The sequence below is a fragment of the Trachurus japonicus genome, chromosome 10, assembly GCF_045865225.1.
Source record: "Trachurus japonicus isolate A0001 chromosome 10, Traja_1.0".
In the NCBI taxonomy this organism is placed as follows: domain Eukaryota; kingdom Metazoa; phylum Chordata; class Actinopteri; order Carangiformes; family Carangidae; genus Trachurus; species Trachurus japonicus.
In genome coordinates, this window is record NC_140916.1 from 36,832,212 (window position 1) to 36,851,647 (window position 19,436).

At 44.3% G+C, this 19,436-nt stretch overlaps 1 protein-coding gene across 1 annotated transcript in view; it reads left to right on the plus strand.

Moving 5' to 3' along the window:
* Positions 1–19,436, plus strand: part of fbxo38 (F-box protein 38) — a 52,445-nt gene that overhangs the window by 31,715 nt on the left and 1,294 nt on the right. The window contains 11 exon segments of the mRNA XM_085788580.1: positions 968–1,253; positions 3,298–3,489; positions 5,844–5,999; positions 6,938–7,362; positions 7,364–7,667; positions 11,966–12,066; positions 14,218–14,320; positions 15,377–15,543; positions 16,504–16,649; positions 17,540–17,643; positions 18,311–18,424. Coding sequence (XP_085644706.1) covers positions 968–1,253; positions 3,298–3,489; positions 5,844–5,999; positions 6,938–7,362; positions 7,364–7,667; positions 11,966–12,066; positions 14,218–14,320; positions 15,377–15,543; positions 16,504–16,649; positions 17,540–17,643; positions 18,311–18,424 — 2,098 coding nt within the window.

The following is a 19,436-nucleotide window of genomic DNA, read 5'->3' on the forward strand; positions in this document are numbered from 1 at the left end:
TAAAATGAGCTTGTGTCAAAACATTACCATCCGCGAGAGAAAGGATTGTTGTTGGTGTAGAGAAGAGGCTGGCTGAAGTGATCCACAGTTGGGGGAAAAAAAAAAAAAACAATGGAAAAAGTTGGCTGAAAGTGAAACACTTAAAGGGGTAAAGTCACTTTGTGACTTGTTGTTTGACACAAACTGTAGCCTAAAAATATTAAATATTTACCATATTGTGAAGTCATTTAAATGAATGTAATATTCATTTGATATAATGTAGGCTATACCTTCATACATTTAAGACCCCTATCTGCCAGCACCACAAATAGAGTCTAATTCTGTGGGAAAAATAACTCAGGTTCTCCCTCATTTTAGACCATGCAGACTTTTTTAACCCCCATTTTTAAAAGAATCGGAATCGAGAATCGATAGGAATCGGAATCGAAACGTGGAATCGGAATCGTTCAATTTCAAACGATACCCAACCCTACGCCCATGTGCATCTGTTTACATACGAAGCCGGTGAAAAATCAATAAATGGAGCACCGGATAACGTTACATAACGATGTTACAGCGTGTGTTTGTGTAGTCTTAACCGTCATAAACAAAAGATTATGGGTTACGGAGCGCGTTTGTGTTGCGGGGTGCAGAGAGGAGAGCTGGGACACCGGGGCGTCGCTGGGTGAAGTCCAGCAGCTTCACCCTCAAACTCTGGCTCAATTAGCATAACCTGTTTCCATCACAAAAACTTGCATTTTCCTTTAATCGATACGCTGACTAATCCCCCCCCTCCAAGCGTATAAACTTTTATGCGCATTTACTGCCTTTATTCGAATTTCTGGCGTTTCCATTCAAGTATTTATTCGCAATTTTTGAAAATGCGAATAAAAAAAGGTGGATGGAAACGCAATTACTGATGTGTCAAGTACACACTAACGTTAGTATACATTGTGTGTGTGTGTGTGTGTGTGTGTGTGTGTGTCAGGGCTGTGCCAGGGTGGGCCTGAGTGCAGGAACTGGTATCGGCGTGTCGTCGGCGCTGGTCAGCAACCAGAACTCCAACAATGACAACGACAACAACAACAACCACCATCACCACAACAACGAGGCTAACCTGCCCCCAGCCCCTCCACCTCCACCTGTCGTCAACAACAACAACAACAACCAAAGACCACAACAACAACCACCACAACCACCACAACCACCACAGCCACAGCAGCAGCCACCGCCACCGCCACAACAACAACAACAACAACAGCAGCAGCACAATGGCAAGTTCTGTCTGCATCTTAATAGTCCAGTAATTTTAGGCCAAAAAAGGGGTCAACGTTGAACAAATTGCAACAGAAGCAAACTCAACTGATTTTGTATCCTCAGCATGTCCTGAGTGAGGGAAAAAAAAGCCCAGAAGAATCCCATTAGGGGAAAGTTTAGAAAAACACCCAAACATATCCCATTCATACGCATATAAAAATTTTTTTTCACGTGAATAGGGTAAAATTTTTAACCTTTAGATATCTCCATGAAAATTACTGAGTTGATTACTTATATTAAGACAAACAAAAAATGTATTACAAGTTTTTTGAAATTCTTTGTTAACATGAGCAAATTTGCATAAATTTGTATACATTTGCATAAATTCCACCGTTTTGACAGCACATGTATATATGAAGTTGCTGTGGTGGTACCGGCATGAAAACTGGAATGAGTTGACTCCATCGGTCAACCGACAAGTTGACCACTTTAAATTTCAAGATGACTGCAATTTCTCAAGATAGCCACATCCTTAGTAGAGCAGGTATGACATGAGCCAACAGTGCATAATCCAATCACGTATGGCTAATTTGCATACATACAACACCTGATCTAAACATTGAGTAGAGCAGGTGAAAATGTCTTCTTCAATCTTGTTAACATATTACAGTTAAAAAATGTCTTGTTCAATCTTGTTAACATATAATATGTTAACAAGATTGAACAAGACATTTTTTAACTGTAATATGATATTACAGTTAAAAAAGGAACGGAACCAATTTAGGCCCATGAGCATTAATAGAGACGGAGCATGTCATACCTGCTCTACTAAGGGTTAAGGGATGTCTTGAAAAATTACAGTCATCTTGAAATTTAAAGTGGTCAACTTGTCGGTTGACTGATGGAGTCAACTCATTCCAATTTTCATGCCGGTACCACCACAGCACCTTCATATACACATGTGCCGTCAAAACGGTGGAATTTATGCAAATTTATGCAAATTTGCTCATGTTAACAAAGAATTTCAAAAAACTTGTAATACATTTTTTGTTTGTCTTAATATAAGTAATCAACTCAGTAATTTTCATGGAGATATCTAAAGGTTAAAAATTTTACCCTATTCACGTGAAAAAATGTTTTTATATGCGTATGAATGGGATATGTTTGGGTGTTTTTCTAAACTTTCCCCTAATGGGATTCTTCGGGGCTTTTTTTCCCTCACTCAGGACATGCTGAGGATACAAAATCAGATGAGTTTGCTTCTGTTGCAATTTGTTTAACCTTTTCTCATAAAATGACTGGACTATAAGCCTACCACACATAAAGATAATCGGGCTGATTTTGCCCCGATTTTCCCAGAAAGACAGAAATCGCCCGATTATCTTAAACTCTTAAGATTATTTTATGAGATTCTCTTGTAGTGTGTGGTGTGTTAAGAGTCAAAATTCCCCCGACAATCGGCTCGGAAAACGTTCGGCGCCAATAATCATAAATATTAAAGGATAATTTCCGTTTTTTTACAACCTGGACCTTATTTCTAGCATAAAATACGATCATTTACTCACCCAGATAACTTGGCCCCAGTGGAGCGGCGCGTATATCCGTATAATGCGAGAGCACGGGGCAGCGCAATGCAGCCTCTAAATAACACATTATCCGCCGCAAAACTCGTTCATTTCGCCAATATTTAGTTATGATAGGCTAGTGCTATTCCCCCCAAAGTTGTCTGGGTGAGTAAAATGATCGTATTTTATGATAGAAATAAGGTCCAGGTTGTAAAAAAACGGAAATTATCCTTTAACAATTGTGGGTAACGTAGATTCATCCACATTAATATTGTCGCATAATTTTTCGTTCTGCCGACGGAGAAACTCCTTGTTGTCCCTTTAACAGTCACATTTTCAACTAAACCTATTCAACTAGCCACTGTTATGAACATTTTGTTATGTTGCTGCTCAAACTGAATGTTATCACCACAGCGTCGTTGTGTGATATGTCGGCAGTCGGTGAAAAGAGGTCAAGAGGTTTTTTTTGTTTTGTTTTGTTTTGTTTTTGTCACAGCTCCAGTTGAAGTGAACGGGTTGGAAGATGATGATGAAGAAGAGGAGGAGGAAGAGGAGGAGGTGATCTTGGAGGAAGAGAACGTGGAGGCTGAGCCCCGGATAGAGCTGAAAGGAGCCGAAGGCGGGGACAGGGCAGCTGAGGCCGGTCGTCCAGCCGGAGCACCACAACCTCCTGATGAGGAGCAAGCAGGTTGGAGCTGCTCGTCTTTCACCGTCAGCACAGGTTAAAGTAGGGCTGTTTTCGACTAAGGATTTTCATAGTCGAATCTGATTCGTCAGATTTTGCCGTAGTCGACTGATCGTCAAACCTTTTTTTTTTATTTTTTTTTTAGATAGCAGCAAATTTGCGACTTTTTCCCGTTTCAAACAAAAGAGCTAAAATACCAAAAAAATATGGTAGGTGTAAAACAAATACCTTTATTTATTTCCCACACTTTGGATGATTTTTAGTAGCCATTGTGAGCCAGGGTATGCGTTTATGTCACGTTGCCCTGGACAATGCTCCTTTTGCTCGGACTGAGTGGCAAATCAAAGGATAGCGGTGGTCGTGGACACAGAGAAACCGGGTAAAACATGTAGTATCAAAACAAACGGAGGTCAGAAGGACTCGACAATCCGTACATTACGTTAATCAATCCTGTAACACACAGTGTGACCGCGGCACCGGCAGAGAGACAGACAGGCTGCAGAGGGACGAGGTTACAGCTGTGACTCCCGACACTGATGGTGCGTTCATGACAACTCGGAAGTCGGAAAAAAAAAGTTCCTCTTCTGAAAAACTCATGTCAAACTTTAGGATGTGTTAAGGCGGGCTTACACTGCACGACTATTCGTCTGTTCACATCTCAAACTGCAGGAGCTTCCCTCTTCAGTCCTACGTCTCAGATCAGTCTCAGACCCCCACTAATTGCACGTCGTTCTACGATTGCTCTCCACCACGATTACCCTGCGATGCCGCTGAGATTTGTGCTGCTCTATAACTGCTCGATTGTAAATCTCAAATTGACATTGGTTCCTGATGTTGGTTCCTATATAGCAGAGTCCATGTGGAAGATCAGACCGACAAACACACACACAGAAAGCGCGCATCACCTCCAAGGCCGGTGCTGCAGAGAGAGAGAGAGAGAGAGAGAGAGAGACGCTCTCCAGCCAGCTGACGTGGAGCTCACCTGCGGCTCACCTGCAGCTGTCAGAGGAGCCTCGCTAGTTCTCTCTCTAGCCTGCACTTTGTTTAAAAATTCAGCTGATCAGCAGCCAGAGCACAGTGGAAGTGGCTGGTGTGTAGGATCGCTATTTTATACTGTAACGGCAAGAAAAAATAATCGTCCTCAATTGCTGATTGATAGTGTGTGTACATTTGTCGGGCTGATCTTCCACCACGGACTGCGCTGCATTACTGATCATCACCCGGTCACCCTGTCTGTCACAGCTGTGGTCTAACTTCAGCTGGTCACTCCCCTGTCCCTCCTCTCTCTGTCTGCCCGTTCTAACTCCATCTGACGAGGTTCAGCATCACATTCAGGTTCATAAAGGCTCTGTGCTCTGTGCTAAAACAATCTGTCATGGTAAAAACTTGTCGTATGTGCAGAATCGTGACGTAGGACCCCATACATTGTCCGTCACGACGAGAAATTTTCTGGCATGTCAGAAAATAATCGGGAGGTCGGCGACTCGTCTTTAGGACGTCGGGACGTGACGCAGAGCCTCACTAACCATACGTCCCGATTATGCTCACGACCCCGCGATCCCTCTAAGATTATGCAAATTAGGCTGCGACTCGTCTGGGACGAGAAAATCGTGGCAAAATCGTACAGTGTAAGCCCGCCTTTAGGGACTAATTCATCTGTCTAACCATCAGAACTATTGACACTTGAAACGGTAAACACAGCTGATCCATCGGAAAAAAAAATCACCGCTGGAGTTAATTTATTTTCCGTGACTGAAAGCAGGTTCTTGAATGTAACTCGGTCAAAGTCAGATGTATCCTCACAATGTTTTGCTGTTCTGTCAGGTCATGCATGATACATGCTGACAAAGTTAGACTGTCAGACTTCCTTGATTTTAAACTTTGGCGGCTCTGCCCCTCGTCTTTTTGCCACTCAGTGAGTGTTCTGCAGTGACTTCTGAGTACTGTGACTTTGACGGTCCTACTGCTCACCTCCGCTCATTTGAAAAAAAAAAAAAAACCTCCGCTCATTTGATTGTGCAACTGCAGTGGGTGATTTATTAATACACAAGAAGCTAAGACTACCGTTTAAACGCACACATCATTTTGAACTCTTTATTAACAGAAAGTAGGCAGATTTTGTATCAAAATAGTCTTTTTATAACGAAAAAAGACATTCTATGTAACAATTTATGCTCAGCAGCCGTGGGCACCCCCATATAGTCAGAATGGTACGGTCTTGGTTAGATTCGACTACGAGGTTCATAGTCGAATCAGACCCCTCCGAATCGAATCGTTGAATAGTCGACTTTTGGAGGTCAGCCCTAGGTTAAAGCACGTGGTTCATCTCTGATGTGTCTGGTCTCTGTACCTTTCAGGGCCCAGCGGTCTCGTCCAGCAGTGCCGACCAGCTAATGCCGTTGTTTCCAAGCCCCCGCTGGTCATCTCAGACTCGGACAGCGAGGAAGAGGAGGGTCTCGTGTCGAGGCTCATGCCAGCTTCCTGCTCGCAGGAGCCAGCGTCCTGCACAGAAGGTGTCACACAGCACTCACCACGGCAACCAGGGGTCCACTCAAAATGCAACCCAAATCGAAATTTCACTCATTATCTCCTCCCCCTCATGTGGACTAAGGGCTGGGAGAAGTTTCAGAGTCCTCCGTGGCTTCTCTGAGTTACAGGGGGTCTCGGCGTAGCAGTGCATGTCCATATGACGGTTGCAAATGGATACCAACTGTCTTCGTAACAAGAAGACACACCAAAAAAACATCCAAATACCTCCATGCTGCTCGTATGTAATGTCCCTCTTGTATTGAAGCCCTGAAATGCGAAATTGTCCCGAAAAAAATGTAATATTTCAAGCTTGTTTTGTAGCGGAAGCTTCTCGAAGCAAATTTGACGGACCAGGAAGAGGAGCTTCGAGAAGCTTCCACTACAAAACAAGCTTGAAAAATCGACTTATTTAATTTATTTCGGGACAGTTTCGTATTTCGGGGCTTCAATACAAGAGGGACATTACATACGAGCAGCATGGAGGTATTTGGATGTTTTTTGGTGTGTCTTTTTGTTACGAAGACAGTTGGTATCCATTTGCAACCGTCATATGGACATGCACTGCTACGCCGAGACCCCCTGTAACTCAGAGAAGCCACGGAGGACTCTGAAACTTCTCCCAGCCCTTATTAGTCCACATGAGGGGGAGGAGATAATGAGTGACATTTCAATTCAATTTTGGGTGAACTATCCCTTTAAGTACAGTAGATGCAGTAGAAAGGTCTCTGCTCTCCCCCACTGAGAAACACCGGCGCGTGCTACACAAACACAGTTCTTCCCTCAGTGTGGTTTTAGCCACCACACTACATTTGCACCATAACTTTGTTTTGATGTTTCCTCTCAGGTGTCTGTATGAGCAGTTTACTTTGTGAAGTTATTTCTGTACAAGCAATGACCTGTGTGTGTGTGTGTGTGTGTCTAGGTAAGGGGAAGACTCCTCTGCGGCGCAGCAACACCACCAACGGGCCGTGTGTGTCGGTGTGTGTGGAGCAGCAGCAGCAGACCAAGCCGCCGCTGTCGGACAGCAGCTGTGAGAAGAGCTGCCAGGTGACCAGCGAGCAGATCAAGGCCGACATGAAGGCTGCCGGGGAGAGCAGCAGGAGGACTAGCAGCAGTAATAAAGGGATTACTACTACTACTACTACTACTACTACTACTGAGGGGGGGGGGTCTGGGGGGGCCCCCGAGGCCGGGCCTGCTCAGGGCGCTGGGAGTTCAGTAAGGACCGGAGCGAGGCCGACGGCCCGCAGGACAACCACGACCACGACCACCGACAGAGCCACGGGGACCAGCAGGACTAACGACGGAGCACAGAGCGGGGGGGGGGACGCGTCCACAGGGGGGGGGGGCTGTTGCCGTGGGGATGCTCAGCTCTAGCTCCGGTCCTGCAGGCGGTGTGGACGGTTTGGAGCCCAGAGGAGGCAACGCCGCCGCCGCTGCTGCTGCTGTGAACCCCGTTGCCAGGAGACCAGTGCAGCAGCAGCAGCAGCAGGCGGCCGCTCACAGAGAGAGACAACCTGGACCCGCTACCGGGTCGGGGCCACAGCAGCAGCAGCAGCTCGGTCCGCTCAGAGACCAAGACTTTGTTCCCAGACGGCCGCTGACCCGATCTCGCACCCGTATGTCTGCTGTGTCCCTGGTACCTGACACAGGTGAGGGAGGCCCGTCATGCTGCAAACTACTACATGATGCATCCAGTAGGGATGCACATTTTGAATTTTTTTTCTGACCAATAACCAACGCTCGTTAACCAATTATTAACCATTAAACCAACACTAAGGAACTTTTCAACCTTCATAAAATATTTTCATAACTTTTGTGATGATACATCGACTTACAACAAGTTGAATGACACCTCTGTCGTGGCCTGAGGGGGTCTGTATCATTATGGTCTGTATCTCTTTCTCTGGCACTAAGCAGCTTTGAGGAGCATGGTAGGAACCCGGCTCTCACTTTCACTTTAGCGAGTCACAACAAGGAGGGAACAGGCAAAACGGCACTTTAGCAATGGATTATGTTTGTGTTTTCACTTTGAAATGATCCACTGGAAACAGAAACTTAGTTTTGATGTCTTCTGTTAATTTTAATGCAGGATATTTACAGGGCTTCACGCTAGTGCTCATGGGAAATGGAGTCTTCCTTCAGGCAAAACACTACCGCTTTGGTCCACAGGCGCCGCAAAACTCAACCAAAACTGAAAGTTCTTTAGTACTGCTTTAACCGATAAGATTAAGACGCTCGCGGTGCACGGCCAAAAAAAATTGCCGTTAAATACACACGTGCGCTGCGACGGCTGATCAGCGCCACATGTCACATCCACTGTGCTCTGTCTCAGCTGATCGTGCTCAGATCGTCCAATGTAGAACTGTTTTTATAAAGTGCAGCCAAACACCGGCTGAAGGAGCAGCAGAGCTCCTCTCTCTCCTCTGTGGAGCTGCAGGAGAACAGGCTGGAGAGCAGCAACGTCCTCTTTTTTTTTTTTTTCTCAGCGTCGTAGTTACAGGTGATTCACATCTATGTCCGTGTAGCTACATTTATTGTCTGATCTTCCTTCACGGGGGCTGCTGCACATACTGTCAGCTAGGCTTGGGCGGTATCCACATTTTGATACCGTCAAACTTCCTCCACATTTTACCGCGGTATACGGTATTACCGTGACTAATTAAAAATGATGACGTAAGTGTCGTTACCAAACACCGGCTTGTGTCTTCACCAATCAGAAACTGAATACTAGGGCTAAACATTAGCAGACCAAAATCTCATTGGTCGATTGGTCGCAGGGGAAAAAAAAAAAACATTTGGAGCCGTGTCTTGTCAAAATTAAGTCAAAATCAATATGACCGAACTGTATATGAAAGGCTATAGGGCTTTTATTTTGAAGGGCCAGATACAGGAAGTCATGACACGCACTCGCTGTCAGTTTTTTTTTTTTTTTTTTTTTACACGGCACGGCAGGTCCGGTCCCTTTTTTTTTTTTTTTTTCTTGTCAAGAGCGACTTTTTCCAAGTTTCTGGTTTGGAGACGTATCACTGGTGTTTTCAACGATTAGCGGGACCCGTCCCACAGGCTCACCGGCGGTCTGTCTCACAGTGTCACGGAGCAGAGACATGATTAAATTACACATTAAATTACTTTTATTTAATATTTAATCCTTATCTCCTGTATAAGTGCATTGCATTTTTTCATGACGGTATTGAAACTGATACCGTTGCTATTTTTAAATACCTGCAGTATACGGTATTACCGCAATACCGCCCAAGCCTACTGTCAGTCCTCCTGTGTAACTTGTTGCTGCGAAATATGACTGAAGGCAGTGGAAGTCTGCACGTGTCGACACGCCCCCATGAGTTGACGACATAAGGAGCTAATAATAATAAATAAAAATAACCGATAGTATTAATCGATCAAAGTTCTTGTTATCGGTTAACGGTTAAACAGTTAATCATGTGCATCCCTCGCATCCAGTGTGTCCACTAACATGCAACGGCCTGAGTGTGTATCAAGTGTTGATTGTGTTGGAGAGTTGTGTGCAGGGCTTCAGTTTGTTGCCAGTGATTCTGTATAAAGTCCACATGTCAAATTCCCACACGTCCTGGAAAACCTGGAAAATGGTTGACCAATTTTCCAGTCATGGAAAATAAGAAAAAAAAGTCAAATGTCCTGGAAAATTATTTATCAAATGATTTATCACATTGTGACATCAGCTGCCAGAGCTCTGTTTGACTTTCACACCTTTTTTCAGGATTTCCTTTCCAAAGAAGTGGCGAGTGAGAAAGTAGAGTCTTTGAGTTGATGAGTGTTTCCAGGATTGGACTGCAAGCATGAGGGTTTAAAAACAGAAATACCATGTTTTTGCGTCATTCTATGATAAATTTGTCACAATTTCTAAGCATGTAAGAGATTATTTCATAGATAAGTTAAAGAGCCAGGGACTGCACACCTTTTAAAAGAGACCTCTGGGGGTGAGAGAGGAATAAACATAGAAACAATCATGTCCGAAATGATAATAACTGTTGAAAGAAACACATCTGGAAGAGAGAAAATGTCCTGGAAAATGATTTTAAAGGGATAGTTCAACATTTTGGCAAATTGGCCCATTGCCATAATCGCTATAGTCATAGCAGTAGGTTCATTACCTTTAACTCATTGAGTGCCAACCACGTAATTTCTCGTTTTTCGTTCCCATGCGTTGAGTGCCAAAAACGAAATTTTTCGTTTTTTGCTTTTTTTTTAAATTATGAAAATAGACACTTTAATACACATTATATGTAAATTTGGGGACTCTACGACGAGGAGAACTGAAATAGATGACGATCAAAGTCACATGACAGCTCATGATCTGGAAGTTTTTATCATAACTCAGCTTCTGCAAACGGAGTTCTGCATGCAGATGCAGCGCAGCTGCTCCGCAGCTGCTCCGCTCTCACCCGCGAGGCTGCAGCAGCTGGGAGCTGAACCAGGAAGCTCTCAGCCCACTGTCCCGCCCGGTCTTCATCTGGAGCAACACCGTGTCCTCCCCAAAGTCCTCCCGCGGTAAAATCTGATGGTCTCTGGACCAAAGCAGACCGGCACCACCGACCCGTACCACAGAAGGACCGCGACCACCGGCGGGACCGGTGTTCGCGAGCCGCTGTGGCCGGCAGAGCCTCACGTTCCGCGGCGAGAGGCTGTGACACGGCACGGTGCGTCTGTGTTATTGCTGTTTAGTGGCGCCCCCCCCGCCCCCGATGGTGGTTTTGTGAATAGAACAACAATTGTTGTGTATATTTATCTTATACGAGCCCTTTGATCCAGAAATGCGAGTGTCAGAAGAGCGACAGACACAAACAGCGCACCTTTCATAAAAGACGCTCTATCTCCTTTTCTAGAAAAAAAGGAGGGATTTTGGTGAAACCCAGCCATGTTTAGCTTGACTTTTCTCAGGAACGGAGGCACGTAGAAACAAACGGTTTGTGGCCATTTGAAGGATAAAGTTAAACCTTTCAATTGAGCTACAGTATGTGTTGGTGGCAATAATATAGAATACACTATGGCTCTAAAATAAAAAGTCAAATATGGTCTAATTTGCCGGTACACTTGACTAAAACTTTGGAAAGGAGCGCGGCACTCAATGAGTTAATTGTAGGTGTAAGCTATTTTCAGTACGGCGGAGCGCAGCAGCTGGCTGCTCAGAGCTACGCTATGGAGGCTAACGGAATTTCTTGGTTTCCCTCATTAAACTCATCAAATTCAACATCCCAAAACTCCACAGCGCTTTTGTAGACAAGTTGTGAGCTGCACATTCACCACGCTATGAGATAATGACGGAACGATACGAAACGGAGCCGTTTTCGAGGTAAATACAGGGTAAATACGGAGACTGCTTGCTGAAAAACTGTCCCTGAACGCAACGCGCATCAGCGGTTTTGTATGAATTTACCTCGAAAACGGCTCCGTTTCGTATCGTTCCGTCATTATCTCATAGCGTGGTGGTTGTGCAGCTCACAACTTGTCTACAAAAGCGCTGTGGAGTTTTGGGATTTTGTATTTGATGAGTTTGATGAGGGAAACCAAGAAATTCCGTTGGCCTCCGTAGTGTAGCTCTGAGCAGCTCACGGCTCTGCTCCGCCGTTCTAAAAACAGCTTGCACCGACAATTAAAGGTAATGAACCTACTGCTATGACTATAGCGATTATGGCAATGGGCCAATTTGCCAAAATGTTGAACTATCCCTTTAAGAAAAGAGAGGGAACCCCAAATCTGTTGTCAGGGGTCAGTGAGGACACATGAACTTCTACTAAACTAGTTTCACACTCAAAAATCTCCAAACAGCAGTTTCCTTCAATAGCGGATACAGGAAGGGGTTTCCACTACAGTGTGTTGATTGTGTGACCTGTTGTTGTTGTTGTTGTTGTTGTTGTTGTTGTTGTTGTTGTTGTTGTTTGACACGTCTGCTGTGTGTGTTGTGTAGATCTATCAAGAGTCAGACCGCGAGTAGCAGTGAAGAGGAAACGAATGTCTGACAAATCAACCAGCACCTCAGACCCGGTCACCGAGGACGACCACGTACAGGTACACACACACACACACACACACACACACTCCGGTCTGTAGACATTTTTCAATGTAATGTTACAGTTTTAAAGCTCTGCGAAAATGCAGATTATTTTTTTATAATTATAAAGCTGCTTTACAATGTTCCATATTAAAGGGATAGTTCACCCAAAATTCAAATTCCACTCATTATCTACCAGGGATGTGATTTTTCCGGATTTTTAGACATGAAAATGCGACCCTCGTAAATAATGCAAATCCGCTTTTTTTTTTTTTTGAGAGGGGGGATGGGGGGGTCAACCCACACAGCTGTTAACCCACACAGCCATAGGTGTTGATATTGCCCCGACCATTGAGCAGCAACGTAACAAGAAGACGTAGCGGCGGTAGTCGGTAGTTTTTTTTCTCTCTCTCTCTCTTTTTTTTTTTTTGCAGCGGTAGTGTTTGTTGGAGCGGCGTGGTGCTGCACCTGACGCGCTGACGTTAGTGTGTTTACATTTACGACGAGCATTAATTCTCAGTCCAAACCCGTTAAAAAAAAAAAAGAAAAGCCCGGCCTCACCGAGTCATATTCTCTGCGCGAACCCGGCTCGAACCAGCGCGTACGGGCGGGTTGGGCCGTCCATGCTTAGAGCCCAAAACAACAGTCCAGGGAGCCGAGGGACAGAGAGAGACAGTACAGCAACAGGTGTGTGTGTGTGTGCTACCTGCTGTAAAGGGGCTCTGCAGCCACAGCTCCTCACTGGACCAGTTCTGAGTTCAGTTGAAGTTTCATACACTCCAGCCATTCTTGCCATTACAATGATAGGAACCTCAGTCAGTACTTAGGCCGAATTCCGATTCTCCCCTTAGCCCTAGCCCTTGGCCCTAACCCTTCGTTTTGCGCGTTCACGTGAAGTGGTAGGGATGTCCCAATTCTGGTTCAGACGAGGGTTAGGGGGAAGGGGTAGGGCTATCTCGCCCTCGAAACGGAGATTTTTCAGGGCACACTACGGACCGAGGGCTATGGCAAGTTTCCCAGAATGCATCTTGCGGCAACCGGCAGCTGATTTATTTCTCACTGTAGCGCTGTTATTACGTCATTTTGTTAAGTTTTAATATTTTTTCATGCGAGAAAGTAGCTGTTTAGATCCCCAATGTGCGGTCGGTTTATCCACATGACGGCTGTTTAGACGTTTGCTCTGATGTTTTTCGGAGAAGTGAAGCTCCACGTTGGAGCCTCCACCTGTGGAGCAGATCAGCGGCTCGTCACGGAGACACCACCCCGTCCGGAGAGCTTGTCAGCCGGCCAACCTCCCGACCTCGTCCCGGTAGAAAAGACGGACGCTAATTAACTTACCCGCAGGGTTTTAAAGGTTTACCGCCGCGTAGTTACATTCTTTTTAGTAGATAAATGCTCGTCTCATTGATGAAATGTAACAATTGTCGCATTAATTTGTTTGAATTAAAAGTGAAGCTTCATGTGTTTTGGACACAGAAGCAGCACTGGGGGATCTGTGAGCCTACAGAAATCACCACATTTACATCAATAAATAAATGTTTTACAGTGAACCGATCATTCTTCATTAAATTTTATTTTATTTTATTAAGTTAACGTGGTTCTGAATAGAGGATTTGTGGCAAAAGCTCGTCACGTCTGCTTATATGAAAGCCAGCAGAGACGACTGATGACGCATGTGATTGTTGAAGTGGTGTCCCAATTCGTAGGGGTTGACTTTCAACCCTACTCCTTGTAGCTCCGTTTCAAGGGCAAGGGTTAAGGGCTAGGGGTAGGGGGAGGGGTAGGGATGAAAAATAGAATCGGAATTGGGCCTAAATCTGCTTTTGTTTTTATTATTTACTTAAGCAGCTACAAAAAATATTAGACATGTACCACACATCTGGCTGGAAGGTCTCAATGGTTCAAGAACTTTTTTTCCCATCATTAAATATTAAAATGGAGCCAAGTAGCCTACTGCATGTTTGTTTTCCTTTTAAATAAGTTCAATATCAAGTGGTAATTCCACCTGCCACAACTGGCTCTCTCTCTCTTGTCTCTCTGGCTCTCAGACACATTTTGAATGATCAAAATGATGAAGATTATGTCACAGTGACATGCTGTGTGTGGTTCAGTCCAAGTCCAGTAGTATACAGTATCCTGATGATGACATCCTGTGATGCTTTTTGCAGATCTTGTCTCTGAAGAGTAAGAACCTGGTGGGGATCACTCTGACCAACTGTGGAATCACCGACCTGGTGCTCAAAGACTGCCCCAAGATGATGTTCATTCACGGTAACACACTGACTTGATATCTGATGACTCCATTCATGTTTTTCTGGAAACGTTCTGCATCATATACCATAATATAGAGGAGCCTTACAGTCTGACTTCCATAAATACCCCCGGTAATAGGTGTTATTTAGTGTCTGATTATCATTTCTCCACAATTAAAGGCAGGATAGTTTAACATTTTGGCAAATTGGCCCCATTGCCATAATCCCTATAGTCATAGCAGTAGGTTCGTTACCTTTAATTGTCGGTGCAAGATATTTTTAGAACGGTGGAGCAGAGCGGTGAGCTGCTCAGAGCTACGCTACGGAGGCTCATTATGGGATTTCTTGGTTTCCCTCATCAAATACACAATCCAACAACTCCACAACGCTCTGGTGGACAAGTTGTGACCTGCACATTCACCACGCTATGAGATAATAACACAACGTTACCACACAGAGCTGCTTTAGAGGTAAATAGATGCAAAATGGCTGATATGTGTTGCGTTCAGGGACAGTTTTTCATCAAGCAGACTCTGTATTTACCTCTAAAACTGCTCCGTTTCGTAACTTTCTGTTATTATCTCATAGCGTGGTGAATGTGCAGCTCACAACTTGTCCACAAAAGTGTTTTGGAGGTTTGGATTGTGTATTTGATGAGTTTGAAACCAAGAAATTCCTTTAGCCTCCGTAGTGTAGCTCTGAGCAGCTTGCGGCTCTGCTCCGCCGTTCTAAAAATAGCTTGCACCGACAATTAAAGGTAACAAACCTACTGCTATGACTGTAGCGATCATGGCAATGGGTCAATTTGCCAAAATGTTGAACTATCCCTTTAAATGTGTAGTTTTGTGGCCCAAACTGTGCAGAAGAGAAAGTCTAGCCACCCCCCAAAATATAACGAATGTCAACATTAAAATACAACCTGTAAACTTAAGTTCTCTCCTGTTTTTGATATGAATGACCGTTGAGGATTAAATTCAGTCCACCCATGGACAAGAACCGTATCCTAGCAACCTCTGAGCAGCTGCTGCAGTGCAGTCCAACAGCCCTGTCCCTCACTCTCTCTTCCTCTCTGCAGCCACCAGGTGTCGTGTGCTGAAGCAGCTGCGGGTGGAGAGCGCCCCCATAGTGAACAGGTTCGACTACGCTCAGTGCAAGAAGCTGGACATGGAGCAGGTCCTGGATCAGATTCTGAGAATGCCTCCAGAGAGGAACCGTATCATCTACATGCGCCCCATGCATCAGGTTGGTAACCAGTGATGACCATCATGTGAAGCAAGTGCTCGCATGACATTAAAGGGATAGATAGTTCACCCAAAATTGAAATTGCACTCATTATCTCCTCCCCCTCATGTGGACTAAGGGCTGGGAGAAGTTTCAGAGTCCTCCGTGGCTTCTCTGAGTTACAGGGGGTCTCGGCGTAGCAGTGCATGTCCATATAACGGTTGCAAATGGATACCAACTGTCTTCATAACAAAAAGACACACCAAAAAACATCCAAATACCTCCATGCTGCTCGTATGTAATGTCCGTCTTGTATTGAAGCCCCGAAATGTGAAATTAAATAAGTCTATATTTCAAGCTTAAGCCGGTGCATATTCTCATTTTTCCAGGTCATAGTATTTCAAAGGAGGTTAAATCGAAAGCAACTGGACTTAGTTATTTGTCTAGGAAATAACAAATAACTAAGTCCAGTTGCTTTCGATTTAACCTCCATTGAAATATATTTCAAGCTTGTTTGTAGCAGAAGCTTCTCGAAGCTCCTCTTCCCGGTTCATCAAATTTGGACGAACTGGGAAGAGGAGCTTCGAGAAGCTTCTGCTACAAACAAGCTTGAAATATAGACTTATTTAATTTTTTTCGGGACAATTTCGCATGTCGGGGCTTCAATACAAGACGGACATTACAGACGAGCAGCATGGAGGTATTTGGATGTTTTTTGGTGTGTCTTTTTGTTACGAAGACAGTTGGTATCCATTTGCAACCGTTATATGGACATGCACTGCTACGCCGAGACCCCCTGTAACTCAGAGAAGCCACGGAGGACTCTGAAACTTCTCCCAGCCCTTAGTCCACATGAGGGGGAGGAGATAATGAGTGAAATTTCAATTTTGGGTGAACTATCCCTTTAATGGTCCTACTTGTCTCTGGTCTCCACCCTTTTGCTCCCTGTCTTGACTCTCCCATGTCTTCACTTGTTGTCAGATCGACTCGGTGGCGCTGGAGCGTCAGCTGTTCCAGGGGCCGTACCCCTACCACATCGCCATAGTGCACGAGTTCAGCAACCCCCCGAACATCCGCAACAAGGTTCGAATCCGCAGCTGGATGGACACCATCGCCAACATCAGCCAGTGAGTAGCATTCACACAACAGTTGCCTCTGTCTCTGTTCCACATGTAGAAAAAGAGAGGGTTGCCCGCACACTCTTAAAGGACAATTTCGGTTTTTTACAACCTGGACCTTATTTCTAGCATAAAATACGATCATTTCCTCACCCAGATAACTTTGGTGTCATTTGGAGTTGTTTTGATGAAATTAGCCCCAGTGGAGCGGCGCGTATATCCGTATAATGCGAGAACACGGGGCAGCGCAATGCAGCCTCTAATAACACATTATCCGCCGCACAACTCGCTCATTTCGCCAATATTTTGTTATGATACACTAATGCTAATCCCCTCTGAGTCCGGGGTTAGCTGTTATCAACATCCGGGGTCTGTAGGTTGACCTACTGACCTCTGACCTGGATGATGTCATCTCGGACCGCTGCCCGGCGCAGCTAACTTGCTACCGCTAATGCTACGGTTCGTTTCTGCGTGTTTCTGACTTGTCAGAACAAAATGAGCAGCTGGATGAAGTTCAGCTTCCACAGGCTTCCTCTCCTCAACCTGGACTCACTAAAGCTCCGGCTAGTTGAGATAAAAATGGACCCGAAAGCCGAAGCAGAATGATTATTATCAGAATGAGCCGGGCGGCGGTCGGTCCCAGTTCAGTGAGTCACCTCCGATGTAGTGCTTCATTTCGTTAGACCACACATGTACAATAGGGAGGGTTTAGTTCAGTTCAGTGTTGATCATCATGTCATGGTGAATTGTTAAAGTTCTATGTGGGAGAACTGGGGGAAAAAACTGTAACAGCTCAACTTTACACATAGAGGCATTTGTACAAACTATTCATATGAAGATATGATGTCATTTCTCTCACACTCTCTCTCTCTCTCTCTGTCTCCCTCTCTCTCTCTCAGAGAGTTAATCAAGTATGAGTTCTTTCCCGAGGCCACCAGGACAGAGGAGGATGTGAAGAAGTATCCCAGTTACCCCTGGGGCAGGGACATCTATACACTGGAGGGTAAACAACCACACATGTTGTGCTCTGTAGCCTCTAAACCAGCGCTTCTCAACCTTTTGTACGTCAAGGACCCCTAAATTGAGACGAATTAGACCACGGACCCCCATTGGACCAAATTTAGAAGTAAACACCAGAAATACACAAATATTTGTTCTGAGACTGAAGAACATTACTTTTTTATACATTTAAATTGGGGCCAATAGCGTGAATTTTTGGAAATATTATAGAGAAATCTCTGGAAAAAAATGGTCCAATTGTCTCAGTTTAAGAAAATGTTTAAAAAAGAAAAGATAAGTATCTACAAAAAAGAAGGAGGAGAAAGAGAAAAAGAAGGGAAAAAAAGAAAAAGATAGATAGACGAGTGGTGTCTACCGTTATTTTTTTGGTTGGTTTTTTATCATTACTATGTTTCATCATCTTTAATATTTTGAAACAGAGAATAATACTGGTGTTGAAGTAAGCCAATGTAACTGTAACAACAGAGAGGGGCAGGTGTTATAAGTTTTTTCTTCATCCTGCTCCTTTTCATTCATGGTGAAAATGTGTACATTATGTATGTGTGCAACTATATGTGAGAAAGTACATACCATGAATGAAATAAATCAAAAATGAAATGAAATGAAATGAGTGTAAGCAGCAGCTTGTTGTGTCGTGTTGTGTTTTTCAGGCGTGGTGGACGGCGCCCCCTACAGCATGATCACAGACTTCCCCTGGCTGAGGACGCTGAGAGCGGCCGACCCCAACAGCTACGCCCGCTACGACTTTGAGGACGATGAAAGCAGTGAGTCAAGTCACAGTGCAGTTCCACTAGGCCTGAAACGATACACCCAAAGTCACGATTCGATTCGTTATCTCAATTTCTGACCCACGGTTCGATACACGATTCGATTCAACTCGAATTTTGTTAAAGGGATAGTAGCATTTTTTTTAAAGTGGGGTTGTATGATCTACAAATAGCCCCTAAGTACTTTAATTGCAGTAGAAGACTCTCTGCACTCCTCCCGTTAGCAACGCCAGCCCATAATAGCCCTGCCCAGAGATTTACAACATACAGTGTTGTGAACAGACCCAAAGAAACGGCCTATTTTCACAGCCTAAAAGAGGTTTTACCTGAAAAAAAATACACATTTCCATTGTTCACTATAATATAATTTTTTCCAGCCCTTCAAAGTGCAGGAAAAACACAGTTTTTATTTGGAGCTAACCAACTGCTGATCGGCGGGCCCTAACCCTGGGCGGAGGGATACGTGAGTTGGTTAGGTCCAAATAAAAACTGTGTTTTTCCTGCACTTTGAAGGGCTGGAAAAAATTATATTATAGTGAACAATGGAACTGTGTACAACAAAATGCTACTATCCCTTTAAGGTTAAAAAAAAAGAGATTTTGATAGCAAAAACTGGATTATTTATTATAACAACAATATATAGCCTAACATTAACTATTATAACTAGGGCTGCCCCCAAATAGTCGACCAAGCACTGGTCGACCAAAAAAACATTATTTAATTCAATTTTATTTATTAAGTGCATGCACAGGGCAAACTCAATGCGCTTTAGCCTACAATAGTTAAGCAATTACAATACAATGCAATTTAGCCGACCCAAATCTCATTGGTCGATTGGTCGCAGGAAAAAAAAAAACATTTGGAGCCGTGTTTTGTCAAAATTAAGTCAAAATCAATATGACTGGACTGTATATGAAAGGCTATGGGGCCTTTAATTGAAAGGGCCGTCACAGCCTGAGCTCGCAGTCACTCATCTGTGTTTATTGGTGATAAACGGGCATAACGGTAA